Genomic DNA, 17,471 nt, shown 5'->3' on the forward strand with positions numbered 1-17,471 from the left:
AGGAGGCAGGCTGTGATTGGCGAGGCCTAGGAGAGAGGGCGTGGCTTGGCATCCTGGAGGCGTGGCCTAGAGGAGGAGCGACGCTGTGAGTGGTGGGTTGAGCCGGGAGGGGCGTGGCTTAGCGGCGGAGGCGTGGCCTAGCGGCGGGGCGGCAGTCGGACGGCACGATGCGGCGGCGCGGCGGCGCGGAGGCTGCGGAACATGGGAACGGTGATGGCAGCGGGCGGGCGGCGGAGGGGAGAGCGGACCGACCGCGGCGGTGAGTAGGTGGCTCTGGTCCCCGGCCCTCAGCTCCGCCTCGGGGTTGCTGCGTGCCAGGCATCTCCGCCGTGCCCTGTGGCGTAACCTTATATCCACGGGCGCGTGGCCACGTGTGCCCCTATGGCAGAGCCGCCCCGCAATGGCCATGTGTCCCCGATCCCTGTGGCCTTGCGTTCCCTAGCCCTCACAGCCTCGTGCCCTGACCTCCACGATCACTTTTCCTTCGCCAAGCTCCATGTCATGGCCGTGTCCCAGTGTCGCACAGTACCCTGACCCCATCCCGTGTCCTCAGGTCCCCCTGCCATACCGTGTCCCCGTGTCACCCCTCCGCACACCGTTTCCCTTTGCCGTGGCTGTGCCACCCCTCCGTGCTGCCCCCCGCCCTGGCCCTACCTGCCCCACCTGTGGGATGTTGTGCAAGCAGGGTGTGAGCCCTCGCCCCTGCACTCGGTGACGGGGTGCAGCACCCGATAATTAGCCCTAACGATGGTGAGCCCCGTTGGCGCAGCACGCAGGGTTCTGCACCCTCCAGTGCCCATGGGCCGCATCAAACTGCCCTTTGCAGCCCTTCCCTGCAACACTGAGGCTGTGGTGCCAAATCCACCCTAGCACAACCCCGCAGTGCTGCTGAGATCTGCTTTGACGCACGCAGATACCTCTGCCCCAGATCCCTGCTGGTTGCCCCATCGCCATGCTCAGGGTGCTGTGATTCTGATAAGCTGCAGAGTTTGGCATTTCCAACCCTCCTGGGTGCTCGTTTCAAAACTGCTGCAGCTGTGGAGGGTGTGGATGTGTCCCCAGTGCTTTGGGATGAGATGAGGATTTGGGATGCTGTTGGAGCATCACCTCCGTGCTGATGGCATCCCTCATCTACTCTTTGTGTTGTTTGCCTGCAGCACGGGTCTCCCTGGGCCATTTCCCAGCTCCTTCCTTGTCCACAACTTTTGGACACTTCTGTCACCTCTGAGCTCTGGGTGTTGTCACAGCGTTGGTGGCTCACTTGGCATGTGCCCTGCCCTTCCTGCCCACTCGTGTCCCCGTGGGAGGCTGTGGGGGACCGGGCGGTGGCATCCGGTGATGCTGAATCACAGCTCTGAGGGCTCTGCTCCCCAAAAACCAAAACTCTGGGGGAGCACAGCCATAAATCAGCAATGGAGAAAACAAACCCAATGTGAGGCCCTGGTCTTGGGAGGACAAACCTGACGTCAGAGCCTTGTCTTGGGACAGACACTTGGGTCCAAAGGGGCTGTGCTGACTGTGCTGTGTCCCACAGGGGCTGGCTGGGCTGGTGCCCCCGACTGCGCACCGTCCTCCTGCAGCTGCTCCTCATGTACATCTCCGTGCCCTTCCTCGTCCGCCTCTTCCCTGTCATCCTCACCAAATTTGTCTTCCTGAACTTCAGTGAGTACCCCAGCACTGAGAGCTCGCCCTAAGCAGTAGCACGCAGGGGGGGTTGAGGTTTTTTGGGGGTGGAGGCTTGGGGGGGGGGGGTCCCAAATATGCACGGTATGCTCACAGAGCTCACAGCAGCTCTCCATTGGGCACCCCGTGTTTTGCAAGCGACGCTGCGTGTTGCCAGATCTTGCAACACATCTGGGTATACAACACGTCCCTATGGCAGGAGGTGGCCGTGCTCCAATGGGGTTGGTTTTTGGGGTGAATTATGTCCAAAAAAAGAGCCAACAAAACAACTGAGAGATGCGCTAAAGCAGCTGGCTTTGAATGGGTCACAGAATCGCAGGGTGGTTGAGGTTGGAAGAGACCATTTGGGATCATCTCATCCAACCCTTTGCCATGCCATGTCTCGCAGTGGCGTTCCCTTTCTTCGCGGACCTGCGGCAGCCGGCGCTGCTGCTGAACAACACCATCAGCCTCTACCTGCCCACCGAGCCGGGCGTCACCGTTGGCATCTGGTGAGCAGGGTGTCCCGGCTCCTTGTCCTCCCTTTGGTGGCTGTGGGTTGGGGTTGAGCCGCGTCCATCCCCGCAGGCACACGGTGCCGGGCAGCAGTGGGACAGAGGCACGAGGTCGGGAGCAGCGCTGGTTTGAGGAGGCTCTGGCTGATGCTCACCCCATCATCATCTACCTGCATGGTAACGGGGGCACCAGGCAAGTACCCATGGCTGCCCAGCCCAACGGGCGAATGGTGATGTTGTCCCATGTGATAGCTGGGCGCTCCTCTTTTGCTCCCACGGGTGTAGAACTGTCCCTTGTCCAGCATGACAGTGTACCCCAGCTGGTCCCACCTTGCTAGAAGGGGGAGGCACCCTGTGCTTTATCCTTGCTTTATCCTCTCTTTTCCCACCAGGGCTGCGAGCCACCGGATCCAGTTTATGAAGGTAAGTGGGGGCTGGGATGTGCCTTGCACATGGGAGGTGACATGGAGACACCTTAATGAATGCTGTGCCATGTCCTACAGCTGATGGGGGCTGCCGGCTTCCACATCCTGGCTCTGGACTACAGAGGTATGGCCACCCCCCCAGCCCTCACCCAGGGGTCTGTGCCCTTCGGGTGGTGACATGGGAACACATTCTTGCAGGCTATGGGGACTCCAGTGGGCACCCCTCAGAGAGCGGCTTCACCACCGACGTCCTGGCACTGTACGACTGGGCCAAAGCACGCAGTGGGAACAGCTCCATCATCTTCTGGGGACACTCTTTGGGGACCGGGTAGGTGTGGGGCCAGGTGGGGGGCCTGCTGTAGGGCTCCCTTCCCCCTTATTACCACCTCCTTTGTTGCAGGATTGCAACGAACGCGGCCAGAAAGCTGCAGGAGGAGCGAGGTAACACCACGTTTTGGACAGCAGAAGCTGGGGGGCTGCATCATCACTCTCCTCGAGTATCATCAAGTGGGGACAATTGTCTGTCCCCATCCTCCTTCTGGGGACGGGGATGTCCCATCTGACTCCTACCCCATGCTGCTCCCAGGGGTCCAGGTGGATGCTGTTGTGCTGGAGTCCCCTTACACCAACATCCGCGACGCAGCCGCCAACATCCCCATCACTAAGGTGAGCACAGGTCCCTGCACCGTGGCACCGCATCCTGGCACTTCATCCCCCTGACAGCAACTCAGTGAGTGCCCTGCCTCTCTCCTGGGCAGATTTATCGGCAGTTCCCAGGTTTCGAGTACCTCATCTTGGACTCCATGGCTCTGGGCAACATGTTCTTCCGCAACGATGAGAAGTGAGTGCCCAGTGGGACGGGGTGAGGGCACAGGGAGAGCTGGGCTCCCAGTTGTATTTGCTCAGCTTAGTCATGCCTTAAAAGTGACTTTTATTTGTATAAGGGCAGATACCAGCATTACTATCGAGCCAAGCCCACCATCTGGTCATAGAACCATTCAGGTTGGAGAACGAGAGAACCTCTGACATCCCCAACCTCAGCCCATCTTCACTGCCCACGTCCCTCAGTGCCACATCTCCACAGCTCCTGAAGCCCTCCAGGGGTGGTGACTCCACCTCCCTGGGCAGCTGTGCCACTGCAATTGGTTTTATTTTTTTGAGCATAATGTATTTGAATGCTGCCCACTTGGCACCATGGTGTTGGGGATGAGCGTTATGGTGATGGGGTCCTCTTGGCTTGGCCTTCACGGACAACTTTGCTAAAGCTGAATGGTCTGTGGGTGCTTTTCTAGTCAGAGCATCCCTGATCAGTGTTTTGAGTTGTTATTACATTATCAGGTGCTGAGTCCCGGGGTGAGCACCCTAAGCATTGCCCATCAGCAGCCCTGGACACCAAGGGTGGCCCTAAAAAGCAGTGGGGGTGGGGGGCTAAAGTCATGGTAGGGGGGTTAATGGGGCAGGAGAGGCTTGTGCAGCCCCATGCTGACCCCTTCCTACAGTGTGAAGGTGCTGGCCTGCCCGCTGCTCATCCTACACGCAGAGGATGACACCGTGCTGCCCCCGCAGCTGGGACGCCAGGTAGGTCACCTGCTCTGCGGGCTAAAAGGCAGGGAGGGGGATTGGGACCCCCCTGGGATCCTGTGCCACTAACCCTGCTCCCACCCCACTGCAGCTCTTCGAGACCGCACGCAGAGCCTACAAGGACAAGAGCAAGGTGAAGCTCATCACCTTCCCTGAGAAGCTGGGGCTGGGCCACGACTACATCTCATCCAACCCAGAGCTGCCCACCCTGGTGAAGTAAGTGCTGCTCTGCAGAAACGTGGGGCACAGCACAACCCTTCCCTGTGCTCCTTTGCAGCTCCATGGAGAATCATCCCGTCCCATCCTACCCCACCCCATCCCACCCCATCCCACCCCATCCCATCCCACCCCATCCCATCCCATTCCATCCCACCCCATCCCACCCCATCCCATTCCATCCCATCCCACCCCACCCCATCCCATCCCACCCCACCCCATCCCACCCCATCCCATCCCATCCCATCCCATCCCATCCCATCCCATCCCATCCCATCCCATCCCATCCCATCCCATCCCATCCCATTCACTGCATCAATTTGCTGAGCCCCCATCACTGCTCCAAGCCCATCAGCACCGCAGTGACACATGGGGTGACGCAGGGAGAGCCCCCATGGGATATGAAATGAGCAGCCGGGGTGAGTGACACAGCGTGAGGTTTATTGCATCTCGTTGCAGAGACTTCTTGAACATGAAGTGACTCCAGCTGCTGCCCGCAGCGCCCATAAGCACTGCCCCTGCCCTGCACTGGGACCCCACCATGGCACTGACCCTACTGCTGCTGTATGTAATAAACACTGAGACCCACGCTCGTCCTCCCACTGCTGCGGGGTGCTCGGGGGATGGAGATACAGCTGCAGGGACAGAGGGGTCAAGCAGGGACCAGGAGCAGAGTGAGGGTGCACTGCAAATACCCCATCCCCTGCACGTTCAGCAATCAGCTTTGCAGCGAGCAAGCCCAGTTCCTCATTCCATCTCCAGCAACCCCCACTCCTCCTCTGCGCAGCACTTTTAGTTTGAGCCCCTACAGCAAGCAATGGGTCGGAATGGTTTCGCTTTCAGCTCTGTGCTCCTCCCCTGCCCTACGCCCTCGCTGCAGTGCCGTTGGGGGTCCTGTCCTCGGCCCCCTCCCGCGGCTCGTTGGGCGGTGGGATCTTCAGGTTGGAGGGCTCCACGTGCCAGATGTCCCGCGCGTACTCCTTGATGGTGCGGTCGCTGGAGAATTTGCCTGCAGCTGCGATGTTCCTGATGACCATCTTGGTCCACGCTTTGGAGTTCTGTGAGAGAAAGGGGATGGAGGGAGGGCTGTATCTATGGGTGCCCATCTGCACGGCCCGGTGCTGTTTTGGGGTCCCACAGCAGACCCCCTCCTGTCCCCTCTCGCACTCACCAGGTACAGCTCGCTGACTTTCTCCTGGCATTTGACGTAAGCCTCGTAATCTGCAAAGACTTTAAACCTGAGGCAGCAAAGAAAGGAAGAGTTAGGGAGAGCAGGGTGAGAGCGTGGCCGGCATGGAGGAATGGGACGCTCGAATGGATGCTTCAGATAAATTAACCTTCCCTAGCCTATACTGAATCACAGCCTGCTAGAAAAGCCCTTGAGATACCTGAAAGCATCCATCATCTGGCAAGGGCTGGTCTGGTATGAAATGTGGAGGCTGGCGGCCCTGCCTGTGGTGGGGGTTTGGAGCTTCATGATATCCTTGAGGTCCTTTCCAACCCAAGCCCTTCTGTGATTCTATGAAGGTCTGTGCACCCGAATGCATTCCAGCCTTAATGCAGGTTTAATGCAGCCCAGCTGAAGGGCTGAGCACAGAGAGACTTTTGTGCCAGGGGTACAAAAAATTGCTTTTCCCTGTACACAGGAGCTGGGGCAGGAAATGGGATACTATCAGGCAGTGGGTATAGGGCTGCTCTGCATGGATATATGGTTTCCTTTAGGATGTGAGTTAATGGCTGCAAGGGGAAGGTTTGGGTTGGATATTAGGAATGATTTCGTCTCTGAAAGAGTGGTTGGGCACTGGCACAGCTGCCCAGGTGTGGTGAGGTCACCATCCCTGGGTGCTGCAGAGCTGTGGAGATGTGGCACTGAGGGACGTGGGCAGTGGGGGCGGGGGGTGCTTGGGAATCTCAGTAGTCTTCTCCAACCTGAATGATTGTGATATGGAGCTGGAGCCCAGGGATGGGTGTTATCCCAGCCATGAACCTCACCGGTCATGATGGAAAAGCATGTCAACCACATCCCTGAAGAGGTCTGGCTCATCCGAGGAGAAGAAGCCACTCCGGATCTGGTCAACAGCCTGCTTCAGCTCGGGGAGCCGGTCATAGTACTGCTGGGCATTGTAGCTGGGGGGCAGAGAGCGTGAGCCCATGCCAACCCCAATGCCCACCATGTCCCCACCATGTCCTCATTACTCACCCATCCTTTTCCAGCTCCGCTACATCCTCCACCCTCATCCCAAAGATGAAGAGGTTTTCCTCTCCGGCCTCCTCGGCCATCTCCACGTTGGCTCCATCCATGGTGCCGATGGTCAGGGCCCCATTCAGCATGAACTTCATGTTCCCCGTGCCCGATGCCTCGGTGCCCGCTGTGGAGATCTGCTCCGACAGGTCGGTGGCAGGGATCACTGCCAACAGAGCACACAGCAAGGGGCTCGCCAAGGCCGTGCTGAAGGACGCAGGCCAACTGCACTGGTGTTCCCCTATAGGACGTACCCTTCTCTGCCAGGGAGACCCTGTAGTTCTCCAGGAAGATGACCTTCAGCTTGCTCCCCACAACGGGGTCGTTGTTGACCACCTGGGCCACGGCGTTGATGAGCTTGATGATCATTTTGGCCATGTGGTACCCCGGGGCAGCCTAGGGGCAGAGTCACGGTGGGCTAACTGGAGCGCTGGGGACTCCCTTGTAGGGCATTCCGAGGGCTTCCCCCAAACATGGCTTACCTTGCCTCCAATGATCACCGTCCTAGGAACAAAGAGCTTCGTAGGGTCCCTCTTGATGCCTGGAGGAGAGGGCAGCACCAACGTCAGCTGTGTGCCATCTCCCACCCACCCCCTGCCCATCCCCGCGGGGCCTTACGGTTGTACATAGTGATGATGTGCAGGCAGTTCATCAGCTGCCGCTTGTACTCGTGGATCCTCTTCACGTGCACGTCAAACATGGAGGAGGGGTTGATCTTCACCCCATACTCCTTCTCCAGGTGCAGTGCAAACTTCACCTTGTTCTCCTGGCCGAGGGCAGGGCGGGCGTCAGCCCTGCACCCCCCTCAAATCCACAGCCTCCAAATCCATGCCCCCTTATCCACATCCGCGCTCCCCCTTGTCAGCATTCCTCACCTGCTTCACTTTGGCAACTTCCCTGATGAACAGGTCGTCATCTACAAACTCGTGCAGCTTTGCCAGCTGGCTCAGGTCCCGCACGTAGTCCTCCCCTATTTTCTGTGAGAGGAGCACAGCCACGTGCTGACCGCAAAGCACCGATGGACTGCGGCCACGGGGGAGTTCAGAGAATGGGTTGCATTGGAAGGGACCTCAAATAAGTACATGCTGCTGACTTGTAGCCAGCTCAGGCCTGGAACTCAATGATCACAGAATCCTAGAATGGCCTGGGTTGCAAAGGGGCACAATGCTCATCCAGTTACAACCCCCTGTGTGTAGGGTCGCCAACCCAGGCTGCCCAGAGCCACATCCAGCCTGGCCATGAATGCCTGCAGGGATGGGGCATCCACAGCCTTGATCCTCGAGGTCCCTTCCAACCCAAGCTGTTCTGTGTCTCTACGATGACCCCCAAGGCTGGGAGCCACATGCAGAGCCACCCATACCTCTGCAATGAGCTCAGCCAGCCCTGGGTTGCAGAGCAGCAGCCAGCGCCGTGGGGTGATGCCATTGGTCTTGTTCTGGAACTTGTCCGGCTCCAGCTCTGCAAAGTCCCTGAAGCTGCAATGGCAAGGAGGGGGCAACGTCAGCTCTGTGCCTGGGGGGATCCCCCACTGCATCCCACCCACCCTTACACTTCAGACTTGACGATCTCAGAGTGGATCTTGGCCACCCCGTTGACAGCATGGGAGCCGACGATGCAGAGGTGAGCCATGTTGATCCTCTTGGTGCCTCCCTCCTCCACCAGGGACATCCTCCGCAGCCGGTCCACATCGTTGGGGAAGAGAGATGCGATGTGCTGTGGGGGGTGGCCAGGAGGGGGTGAGCAGCCAAGCCAACAGACCAGCACCCAAGGAGGGGACCACAGTAACATCCTCAATGCATTTGGTGCCAGCCAGAGCAATGGCTTTTAGAGGGTGATGGTGTGAACCTTCTCCGTGGGGTTCAAGCCATCCTCATCCTTTTCCAGGATGAATTTAGAGTTCAAGGAGCAAAGAAATGTCAACTTGACGGTCCCTGAAGCATTTTAAGTATTTTAAACAGCCACCAACAGTGGATAGCAATACAGAACGCTGTGGCTGGCAGGGATCTCTGGGTCCCTCTGGCCGAGCTCCTGCTCCAGCATGGACACCCAGAGCTGATCCTCAGCCCCATGAAGGTCTCCAGGGAGAACCCACAACCTGTCTGGATAACTCTACGGCAACAAGAAGGGCTTTGCATTGCCTCACCCAGTTCCTAGTTACCAGCCTCCCCAGAGAGCTGCAGAACCACCCAACCACCAACCACACAGCACGGTTTGTCCCCATCCCCACAGTGAGACCCCATCACCCAGAGCCCCCAACTTGCTCACGTCCAGGTGCCTCTGGTTGATCTCATAGATGATTTCCAGGTGCCTAGGGAGCAGCTTCTCCACCAGGTCCACCGGCCAGCGCTCCAGGGCTTCGGGCAGCACGGTGTGGTTTGTGTAGGCAAATGTCCTCTTTGTGATGTCCCAGGCCTACAAGCAGGAGAGTGGCATCAGGGGCAGCTTCAGGGCACCCAGCTGAGTGTGATCACCCACATGTGTTCCTACGCCCAGAACCATGGCCCCAGCATGGCTGCACAGACTCATCCCTCCCCAGTGCCCACTGGAGATTTTCCAATAGTGGAAATGCTCCCGAGCTGCTTGTTGAACCCCACCTGCTCCCATGCGCTGCTTAATTAGAATCATAGAATCACTGAGGTTGGAAAAGCACTTCAAGATTCCCCCAGCCCACCCCACCGTGCCCAGTGCCACATCCCATAGCTCAGGAACACCTCCAGGGACGGTGACCCCACCACTCCATGGGCAGCTGTGCCACTGCAGCACTGCTCTTTTGGAGAAGAAATGTTTCCCCACTATCCAACCTGACCCTCCCCAGCACAACCTAGGGCCATACTCTTGTCCTATCATCCTATTAATGATGGCTAATGGGTGTATGACCCTTATACACAAGGAAGAGGTGCAGCACCCATTGCCCAGACCCATTGGCCGCCCTGCAACACAGAAAGCTGAGCCACATCCCCAGACCTTGCTCCAGGGCAGTTTCTCAATATCCACAAAAATCCTCATCAGCTCAGGGATGGCCATGGCAGGGTGCGTGTCGTTCAGCTGGATGGCGACCTGCGGGGACACGGTGGCACCCATCACCCACATCAGCCCGGTGGCTGAGTTCACCAAACGGCACACAGCAACGGGGAGGTGGATTGCTGGGCTGGAGGCACGGGGTGGAGCAGCCCTGCTTTGTACCTGGTCAGGGAAGGAGTCAAACACGGTGCGGACGCTTTCCGTGCTCCCGAATTTGGACGCTTTGAAGCGGCGGATGATGTCCTGCAGGGTGGCAGCCACAACAAAGTATTCCTGCTTCAGGCGCAGCTCCTTCCCCTCGAAGAACTGCCGGTGAGAGGAGTGGGTTGGACACCGGGCACACAGGGAAGGGCTCACATGGCATCACACGGCATGGCAGCCCTGTGCCACTCATCACAGGCACAGTGAGAATGCCTGACTTACGTTGTCATTGGGATAGAGGACACGGGAGATGTTCTCAGCCAGGTTCCTGTCCAGCACGGCCTGGATGTAGTCCCCAACGTTAACTGTAGAGGTGCAGAGGGATACGGTCAGAGTGGCCTGGCTGCCCCCTATCCCACCCAGCCCCCATTGGCCCCCACTCACAGTCCCGCAGGTTGAAGTCGTTGGGTGCCCGAGCCGACCACAGGCGCATGGTGTTGACGGTGTTGTTCATGTACCCGGGCACAGGGGTGTCGTAGGGCAGTGCCAGCACCACCTGGGGCATTGGTGAGGCTGGGCAGACTGCAGGCACCCTGTCCCCACGTCCCCACGTCCCCACGCCCTGCTGGAACCCTCCCACCCCAACCACCAGAGCTGCACCCACCCTTGCAATGGTGACAGGCTTGGGGATGCGCTTGGAACCCCAAAAGGTTCCCCAAGGTCCCCAGAGCCCTGGCTGCAGGGACACCCCAGCTCTGCCTGAGGCCAGAAGCCCTCAGGAGATGGACAGATGCCTTCAGGTGCCAGCAGCAGCTGGATGTAGGCTGTCACTCTGAGTGCAGCAGGACACAAGCCACCTGGGGGCCCTGCATGCTGGCTGTGCCCCCGTACCTGGGTGTCCACCCACTTGGTGCCATTGGCAGTGTGCTCCACACGGCCATAGAAGTGCACGGGCAGCATGTACTCGGGCCGGGCCTTCTCCCAGGGGTTGCCATGCCGCAGCCAGTCATCAGCTTCCTCCACCTGCATGGGGGAGTCAAGGAATCACAGCATGGTTGGGTCGGAAGAGACCTCACAGCACTTCCAGTCCCATCCCAGCTATGGGCTGGCTGCCTCTCAGCAGCTCAGGCTGCCCCTGGCCCCACGCACAGCCTGGGGTTCCCACCATACCTGCCACCCATTGCGGATCTTCTGGTTGAAGATGCCATACTCGTAGCGGATGCCATAGCCGTAGGCTGCCAGCCCCAGCGTTGCCATCGAGTCAAGGAAGCAGGCTGCCAAGGATAGGAGACAGCAAGGAGCAGGGAGCCCCGGGGCACCGGTCCCCACATGGGATGTGCCCTCACCCTGGGAACAACACCTTTTGGGGGTTCTCTCACCTGCAAGCCGGCCGAGCCCACCATTACCGAGCCCAGCATCCTCCTCGATCTCCTCCAGCTCTTCTATGTCCAACCCCAGCTGAGGACAAGGAGGAGGCAATGGGACTGAGCGCCCACCCCGCACCCCTCACCTAGTGAGGGTGCTGCCCTCACTGCTGGGACATGGGGACATGAGGGAGGGGGGCAGTCCCTGTGCTGTGTGCATCCCCAGTGCTGTGGGTCACTATGAGGGACACCCACATCCTTCCCCTCCTTGTGGACAAGCTTACAGGTGGCACCACCCTACAAAAGGGACAAGCAGAGATGTGGCTACAGCACCCCTACAAACACATCTCCAGCTTTCAGCCCACAGTGCCGTCAAGGAAGAAGTTTTGCTTATGCAAAGCTCCCAGGGCAGCTCAGGAGGAACTCAGCTGAGCCACCAGCTCCCACTTCTCCAAAAAACCCACAACCAACATGTTTGCCCACGTTCTCCCCATCCCAAAGCTCCCCAGCCGGTCCTGCAGCACCAGCCTCTCTCTGCATTGCACTGAACTGCCCCAAACACCACTACGCACATTCAAACCAATGCACATGAAGCCAAACATTTTATTGCAGAGGCATTCAGCACTCAGCTTGCTGCACAGCTGTGCAATCACCATGCAACACCCAAACCTCTTCCTATAGCCGCCTGCCCCTGGCCGGGCTGTTGCCCTCACTGTGCTTACAGCTTTAGAAAAGCCCGACAGATAAATCGCCCTCCCTTTGAATGTCATTTGCTTGAAAGCTGCTCCTGCTGTTGTGCAACCGCCCCAGCTGAGCAGTGGCTGCCCTGCACGGGGCAGAGGGGTGGGAGGAGAGAAAAGCAAACAAACAAAGCCCTCCATCAGCCCAAGTGTCACCCCAGGGCCATGAGGCCCAGAGCTCAGTGCTCACCTGGTACACAGCCTCATCGCAGGCGTTCTGCAGCCCCAGGTTGATCATGGTGTTCTGCAGCGTCCGGCCCATGTAGAACTCCAGGGAGAGGTAATAGATCCTCTGCAGGAGGAAGGCTTAGTGCTCAGCCAACCCCATGGGCTGCTGCTCCCAAAGCAGAGCTCCAATGGGAAACCCCACCTCCCAGCACGCTTTGGAGTGGGGATTTTAGGACCTGGATGAGGTCCACTGCCCTCACCCCATTTTGGCCCCTATGTTATTTTTGAGGAGGGCACAGAGGGTTTGTTTGGATGGGAAGGTCACACAGAGTCACAGAATGGCCCGGGTTGGAAGGGACCTCAAGGATCACGAAGCTCCAACCCCCCTGTGCCATGCAGGGCCACCAACCTCCCCATTTCACAGCAGCCCAGGCTGCCCAGGGCCCCATCCAACCTGGCCTTCAACACCTCCAGGGATGGACGGGGCATCACAGCCTCTCTGGGCAGCTGTTCCAGCACCTCACCACTCTCACAGCACACAACTTCCCCCTGACATCCAACCTCAATCTTCTCTCCCTCAACTTCACACCATTTCCCCTTGTCCTGCTGTTATCTACCCTTTCCAAGAGTTGAGTCACCTCGGTACAAAGTTTAAATTTAAAGAGGACCCATTTCCTAATGTTGCTCAGCATCACCAAGTGGCAAAGCAGAACCGGGCGCATCCCATTTCCCTGTGTGCTGCCATCCCATGGGCTTGGCCGTGGGAGCACTGCTTGTAGGGCTGTGGACCCACCAGGTGTGTGATGCAGCAGGGCACCAAGAGCAGTGGCTCTGTGAGCTGCCCATCTGTGGTGTCAGCACTGATGGGTTTAGGGAGGACTGGGGCTGCAGAAGTGCTGACTGCACACACCATGGGATGCAATGGGATCGGTGCTGGGCGGGTGGCACCTGGGGGGGGAGGAGGGGGGGGTCCCGCATTTGGAGCCCTGTGGCAGAGTTGCACCGAGCAGCGGGCTTCCAGCTTCCACTAATAGATAAATTGGGATAAATTGGAGCCGACAGTGCCGTGTGGGTGCCAGGAGGGGATTAGAGCTTAATCCCCAGCAGAGCCCGGTGCAAACCCCCCAACACGGCTCGCCCTCGGTCCCGAGCGGTGCAGAACGAGCTCTGTTGCTGCCTTTCAGCTCCATTTGCTTCGCGAACCCCATCCTCCCTCCACGGGAACGTTCCCCGAGGCGCTCCCACGGCCGGGCCGGGCCAACAACATCACCGCTCCCCCGCAGGACGATGCCACTCCCATAGAGGACAGCAACGCCATTCCCATACGGGACAGCGCCATTCCCATAGGGGAACAACACCGCCGTTCCCATGCTCGGAACCAACGCACTCTGTTTGTTTTGCAAAGCAAAGGGCAGCGGCCTCGCCCGCTAAAGTCCACCCGGGACACTTTGCAAAGCTGAGCGGCGCAGCCCCACGGAGGAGGAACGCAGCGCCCCGAGCCCAGCCGTGCCCCACAGCCCGGCTCCCCCCGCACCCACCTTGGGGTCCCTCTCGTAGTAGTATTGCTGCGTGCGGATCCATCGCCCCACCAGGTGGTCCCGCACGGTGTGGGCCAACGCGAAGTAGTAGTCGCGGGGGGTGGCCACGTTGCGATCCTTAACCAACGTGAAATGCAGGTGCCGGTTGAAGCCCCGCTTCAGCTCGGCCACGTTCTCGGCTCCCACGATGCCGCGGATGCTGATCTGCTTCCGTCGCTCCTGGTCCGACAGCGGCCGAGACATCGCTGCGGAGAACGGAGCGCCGACGGCCGCGGGGTTCCGCTTCGGTCCGGGCTGGCACCGCCCTGGGGCTGAGCTCCGCCACGGGCCGGGCCGCCCCCGAGGGAGGGGACAGCGGGAGGAGCGGGGCCCGGAGGGGGGAGGGCTGGGCAGGCTGCGCTGCTCTGTTCTGCCCGAGCCCCGTTGCTCCCTCTGCCTCCCCCCGCACCCCTTTTCCATGCATCTCCTCTGCACCCCTACGCCTGGGACTCCCCCACAACCCCATCTCCCGCAACCTCCCCCAAAGACCCCCTTTCCCCGTACCCACAATCACAGAACGGCCCGGGGTTGGAAGGGACCTCAAGGATCACGAAGCTCCAACCCCCCTGTGCCATGCAGGGCCACCAACCTCCACATTTCACAGCAGCCCAGGCTGCCCAGGGCCCCATCCAACCTGGCCTTCAACACCTCCAGGGATGGGGCATACCCCTTTTCCCCCTGCTTTTCTCCTTCCCAGTTTGCTGTGTGCCCCTGTAGTTCCCTTCTTTTCCAACCCCTCTGACCCCATCACTGGCCGCAGTGTTGATGGTCAGTGGTCAGACTTGGTGAGCTCAGAGGGCTTTCACCAGCACTGCTGTGGAATGCTGAGCTCCCACTTTTATTTCTAGAAAACATTTAATTTCCAGGTTATCATCTTGAATTTATTGAAACCACTTGATTTGTAAGCGACTTTCTGGAATTTTTGGACACCACCCCATCTCTAGTTGGTTTTCTCCCCTCCCTGCATCCCACCAGGTGCCTTCCCTCCTTCCCTAAGGAGAGAAGATTGAGGCTGGATGTCAGGGGGAAGTTGTGTGCTGTGAGAGTGGTGAGGTGCTGGAACAGCTGCCCAGAGAGGCTGTGATGCCCCGTCCATCCCTGGAGGTGTTGAAGGCCAGGTTGGATGGGGCCCTGGGCAGCCTGGGCTGCTGTGAAATGGGGAGGTTGGTGGCCCTGCATGGCACAGGGGGGTTGGAGCTTCGTGATCCTTGAGGTCCCTTCCAACCCGGGCCATTTTTCATTCTGTGATTCCATACATCCCAGCCTGGATGGCAGTGACCTTCCTGAAATCACTCCTGAATGTGCTTAGAAATAACCCACACTTATCAGTGTCCTTGGAGAGGGGAAAGGTTGGAAAAAGGCACTTTGGGACAGCAGCTGAGCCCTTGGATCTGGGAGCTGTGCACAGCCCATCTAAGAGCCAGCACTGTGTCATTTCAGACCCAATCACAACGATTCCACGATTCCATTCACAGCCAATGCCCAACCCTGAGGGTGAGGATGCTGCAGGGGCTGCGTTGGTGCAGAGATGCTCAGGGAAGCTGAGTTTTAATGTGATAAAAGTCCTTTATTAGAACAGCAACCGTGACACTCGTCAGGAGCAGAGCAGCTGCAGGCAGCTATCATCGCGGGACAGTGGGGACGACACCGCACGACCATGAGGAGCCTAATAAGCACCATGAACATCCTAAAGAAGGGGGGGAAGGGCTGAGGAAGGCACCCCGTGACCCGGCCACGGAGCCCATCGGGCAATCACCGCAGAGCCGCTCGGCGTTGTCCCGCAACACAGCTCTCCTACAGCGGAGGAACTCGTCGGTGTGAATGAACAAGATAGCACCCAGTCAATAAATTAGGTGAGTTTCGTACTAGAGCAACGCGGGGACGGAGGGGATAAGGGGGTGATAGGGAGGGGGTGACCTATATACAGTTGTTCTGCCGGGTCTGAGCCGCAGCTTTCTGATGGCACGGGCAGCGCCGCCGCTGCGAGGGCGAAGGACCGTAAAGCAAAGCGTGGGGATGAGCGCATGCATGGCCCTTGGGTAGCAGTGTGTGTGGTGCAGCAGGCATGGTGCTGCTCAGAGCCTGAATCGCCCCTGGGGCACGGCCACGGGGCAGGCATGGCAGGGGGCACGGCTTCCTGAGTGCAGGTCGACTCTCCGTGCTCCCCATCCCCGGGCTCCCCTTCAGAACCTCTTTGCTGAGTGAGTTTTCCTGCCAAGGGAAGGATGCTATCGGGCAGTATTTAAGGCTCTACAAAAATAAATGCTCGCCTCCAAGGAGCTGCACGGCGTATGGCTGTGGTGCTGGTTTGTGGGGAGCCGGGTGCTGGGTTTGCCCCAAATCCTGCCCCTGCTGTGCCCAGCCTTGGGGGCACAGTGGTGGGAAAGGTTTTGCTCTCCGCTCTGCTGGCGCTGACCCCAGCAACGATGCAGCTCTGCTCCAGCAGGTGGCTGTGGTTTAACCCCAGCCACGGAGCATCGCCCCGGGGTGCTGCTGCCTTCACTGGGAGCTGCAACACCCCAACAGCAGTGGGGGTGCCGCTGGGGCTGCTGTAGCACATGGGGCATCCCTCCATGGGGACCGGCAGCAATCCAGGGCTGACCCTGGTGTGTGGCAGGGAGGTGCTCTGCAAGAAAGGCCACGGGGAAAGAAACATCCTGCGAAGGAACGGGGCTGGAGGGGGCGAAAGCTTTCTGGGGGATCCCTCCCACAGCCTGGCCAGCTGCAGCAGGATGCAGGATGGGAAGCTCTCATCACAACTCCAGGCCCCAACTCAAAGGAGTAAAACCGAACCTAAAAGCGGACACAGGGACATCTCGGGCTACCTAGGTACTTCATCAGCCAAAAAGAGCTAAACAGCGAAGCGTACACACACAGGACAGCGCTGGTGGGTGGAGAATGAAGACTGCCAAAGCTGGGTTCCTCCTTCCCTTCTGGCTGCCCCCAGTGCCGGCGCTCGCAGCTCCGTGCTGCCTCATCCTCACTGCATGGCCGAGCGCGAGGCGTAGAACTCAGGGACCGGCAGCCCCGTGTGCAGCGTCACCTGCAAGGAGACGGGGTGAGGGTGAAGGATGCTGGGGGTGATGCTCACTGCTTGGGGCCGTCCCAGGTGAGGGGCTGTGTCCTGAGCACACACACAGGTGTGCAGAGCTGCTGTGCGGGGTAATTCAGCTCCCCCTCCCCCCCTAAATGCTTTGATTTGGAAGGAAAGCACAATTCCACATTGAGAAGGCATGTTCCCCTTCAGGTATGGATTTATAGAAAACTTTGTCTGTGATACAATTACCTCCATCCTGATTGGAGTCGTTGTAATTACTCACGTGCCCCTGAAGGAGGATAATGAAGAGCTTGGGTTTATTAGCAGCCTTTAATCAGCATTCCAGGCTGGATGTGGCTCTGGGCAGCCTGGGTTGCTGGTTGGCGACCCCTGCACACAGCAGGGGGTTGAAACTAGATAAGCATTGTGCTCCTTTTCAACCCAGGCCATTCTCTGATTCTATGATTCTATGATCCCCTGGGATGTCCCTAATGCTGAAGGATTTCAAACTCTCCCTTGCACACTGAGCTGCCAGAAACCAGAAGGGCTCTAGAAACGTGCCTGTCTCTTGTGGCAGTGCCAAGGAGTGTGGTAAGAACTAAACCCACTGTGGAGAAGGACATTTGTACCACACCAATAGGCATCTCCTAAAAGCAGTGCAGACAGATGGGCTCGTGCAGTGCTGGAGGAGCAAGCAGTGACCACAGGGATGTGCCACAGCCACGCTGGGGGAACGTGGAGACTCACTGGGGTGGATGAGAGCAGGGATGAGATTGGTGATA

At 58.9% G+C, this 17,471-nt stretch overlaps 3 protein-coding genes across 12 annotated transcripts in view; 1 reads left to right on the forward strand and 2 right to left on the reverse strand.

The window, feature by feature from the left end:
* Positions 1–130: 130 nt before the first annotated feature.
* Positions 131–4,972, forward strand: ABHD12B (abhydrolase domain containing 12B). Its single transcript, XM_048949202.1, has 13 exons — positions 131–259; positions 1,535–1,662; positions 2,072–2,174; positions 2,251–2,370; positions 2,570–2,600; positions 2,681–2,726; positions 2,801–2,930; positions 3,003–3,043; positions 3,189–3,268; positions 3,361–3,443; positions 4,102–4,180; positions 4,275–4,399; positions 4,859–4,972. Exons 1-13 carry the CDS (start codon positions 168–170, stop codon positions 4,878–4,880), a joined length of 1,080 nt encoding a protein of 359 aa, XP_048805159.1. The 5' UTR covers positions 131–167; the 3' UTR covers positions 4,881–4,972.
* On the reverse strand, positions 4,878–13,910 carry PYGL (glycogen phosphorylase L). Its single transcript, XM_048949141.1, has 20 exons — positions 13,614–13,910; positions 12,098–12,199; positions 11,183–11,261; positions 10,974–11,077; positions 10,695–10,826; positions 10,248–10,359; positions 10,086–10,168; positions 9,825–9,968; positions 9,606–9,698; positions 8,907–9,053; positions 8,191–8,354; positions 8,002–8,116; positions 7,517–7,618; positions 7,260–7,407; positions 7,124–7,182; positions 6,896–7,037; positions 6,600–6,807; positions 6,392–6,526; positions 5,571–5,637; positions 4,878–5,457 (listed from the first exon to the last, which is right to left on the reverse strand). The coding sequence occupies exons 1-20, from the start codon at positions 13,854–13,856 to the stop codon at positions 5,263–5,265; spliced, it is 2,574 nt and encodes an 857-aa protein (XP_048805098.1). The 5' UTR covers positions 13,857–13,910; the 3' UTR covers positions 4,878–5,262.
* Positions 13,911–15,204: 1,294 nt separating this feature from the next.
* The window catches only part of TRIM9 (tripartite motif containing 9), a 32,788-nt gene continuing 30,521 nt past the window's right edge, over positions 15,205–17,471 (reverse strand). For all 10 annotated transcript variants that reach the window (XM_048949159.1, XM_048949151.1, XM_048949158.1 and 7 more), the window contains one exon: positions 15,205–16,695. In XM_048949159.1, the coding sequence (XP_048805116.1) occupies positions 16,633–16,695 (63 nt within the window). In that variant the 3' untranslated portion in view covers positions 15,205–16,632. The remainder of the gene's footprint in view (positions 16,696–17,471) is intronic.

The sequence above is a fragment of the Lagopus muta genome, chromosome 6 (assembly GCF_023343835.1).
Source record: "Lagopus muta isolate bLagMut1 chromosome 6, bLagMut1 primary, whole genome shotgun sequence".
Taxonomy (NCBI): Eukaryota; Metazoa; Chordata; class Aves; order Galliformes; family Phasianidae; genus Lagopus; species Lagopus muta.

Coding starts and splice junctions, on each gene's coding strand:
- PYGL (XM_048949141.1), bottom strand. CDS start 13,856: ATGTCTCGGCCGCTGTCGGACCAGGAGCGACGGAAGCAGATCAGCATC. Junction 8,117..8,190: donor GAGATCGTCAAGTCTGAAGT/GTAAGGGTGGGT, acceptor TTGCCATTGCAG/CTTCAGGGACTTTGCAGAGC. Junction 6,808..6,895: donor GGTCTCCCTGGCAGAGAAGG/GTACGTCCTATA, acceptor CTCTGTTGGCAG/TGATCCCTGCCACCGACCTG.
- ABHD12B (XM_048949202.1), top strand. CDS start 168: ATGCGGCGGCGCGGCGGCGCGGAGGCTGCGGAACATGGGAACGGTGAT. Junction 4,181..4,274: donor CCCCGCAGCTGGGACGCCAG/GTAGGTCACCTG, acceptor ACCCCACTGCAG/CTCTTCGAGACCGCACGCAG. Junction 4,400..4,858: donor GAGCTGCCCACCCTGGTGAA/GTAAGTGCTGCT, acceptor ATCTCGTTGCAG/AGACTTCTTGAACATGAAGT.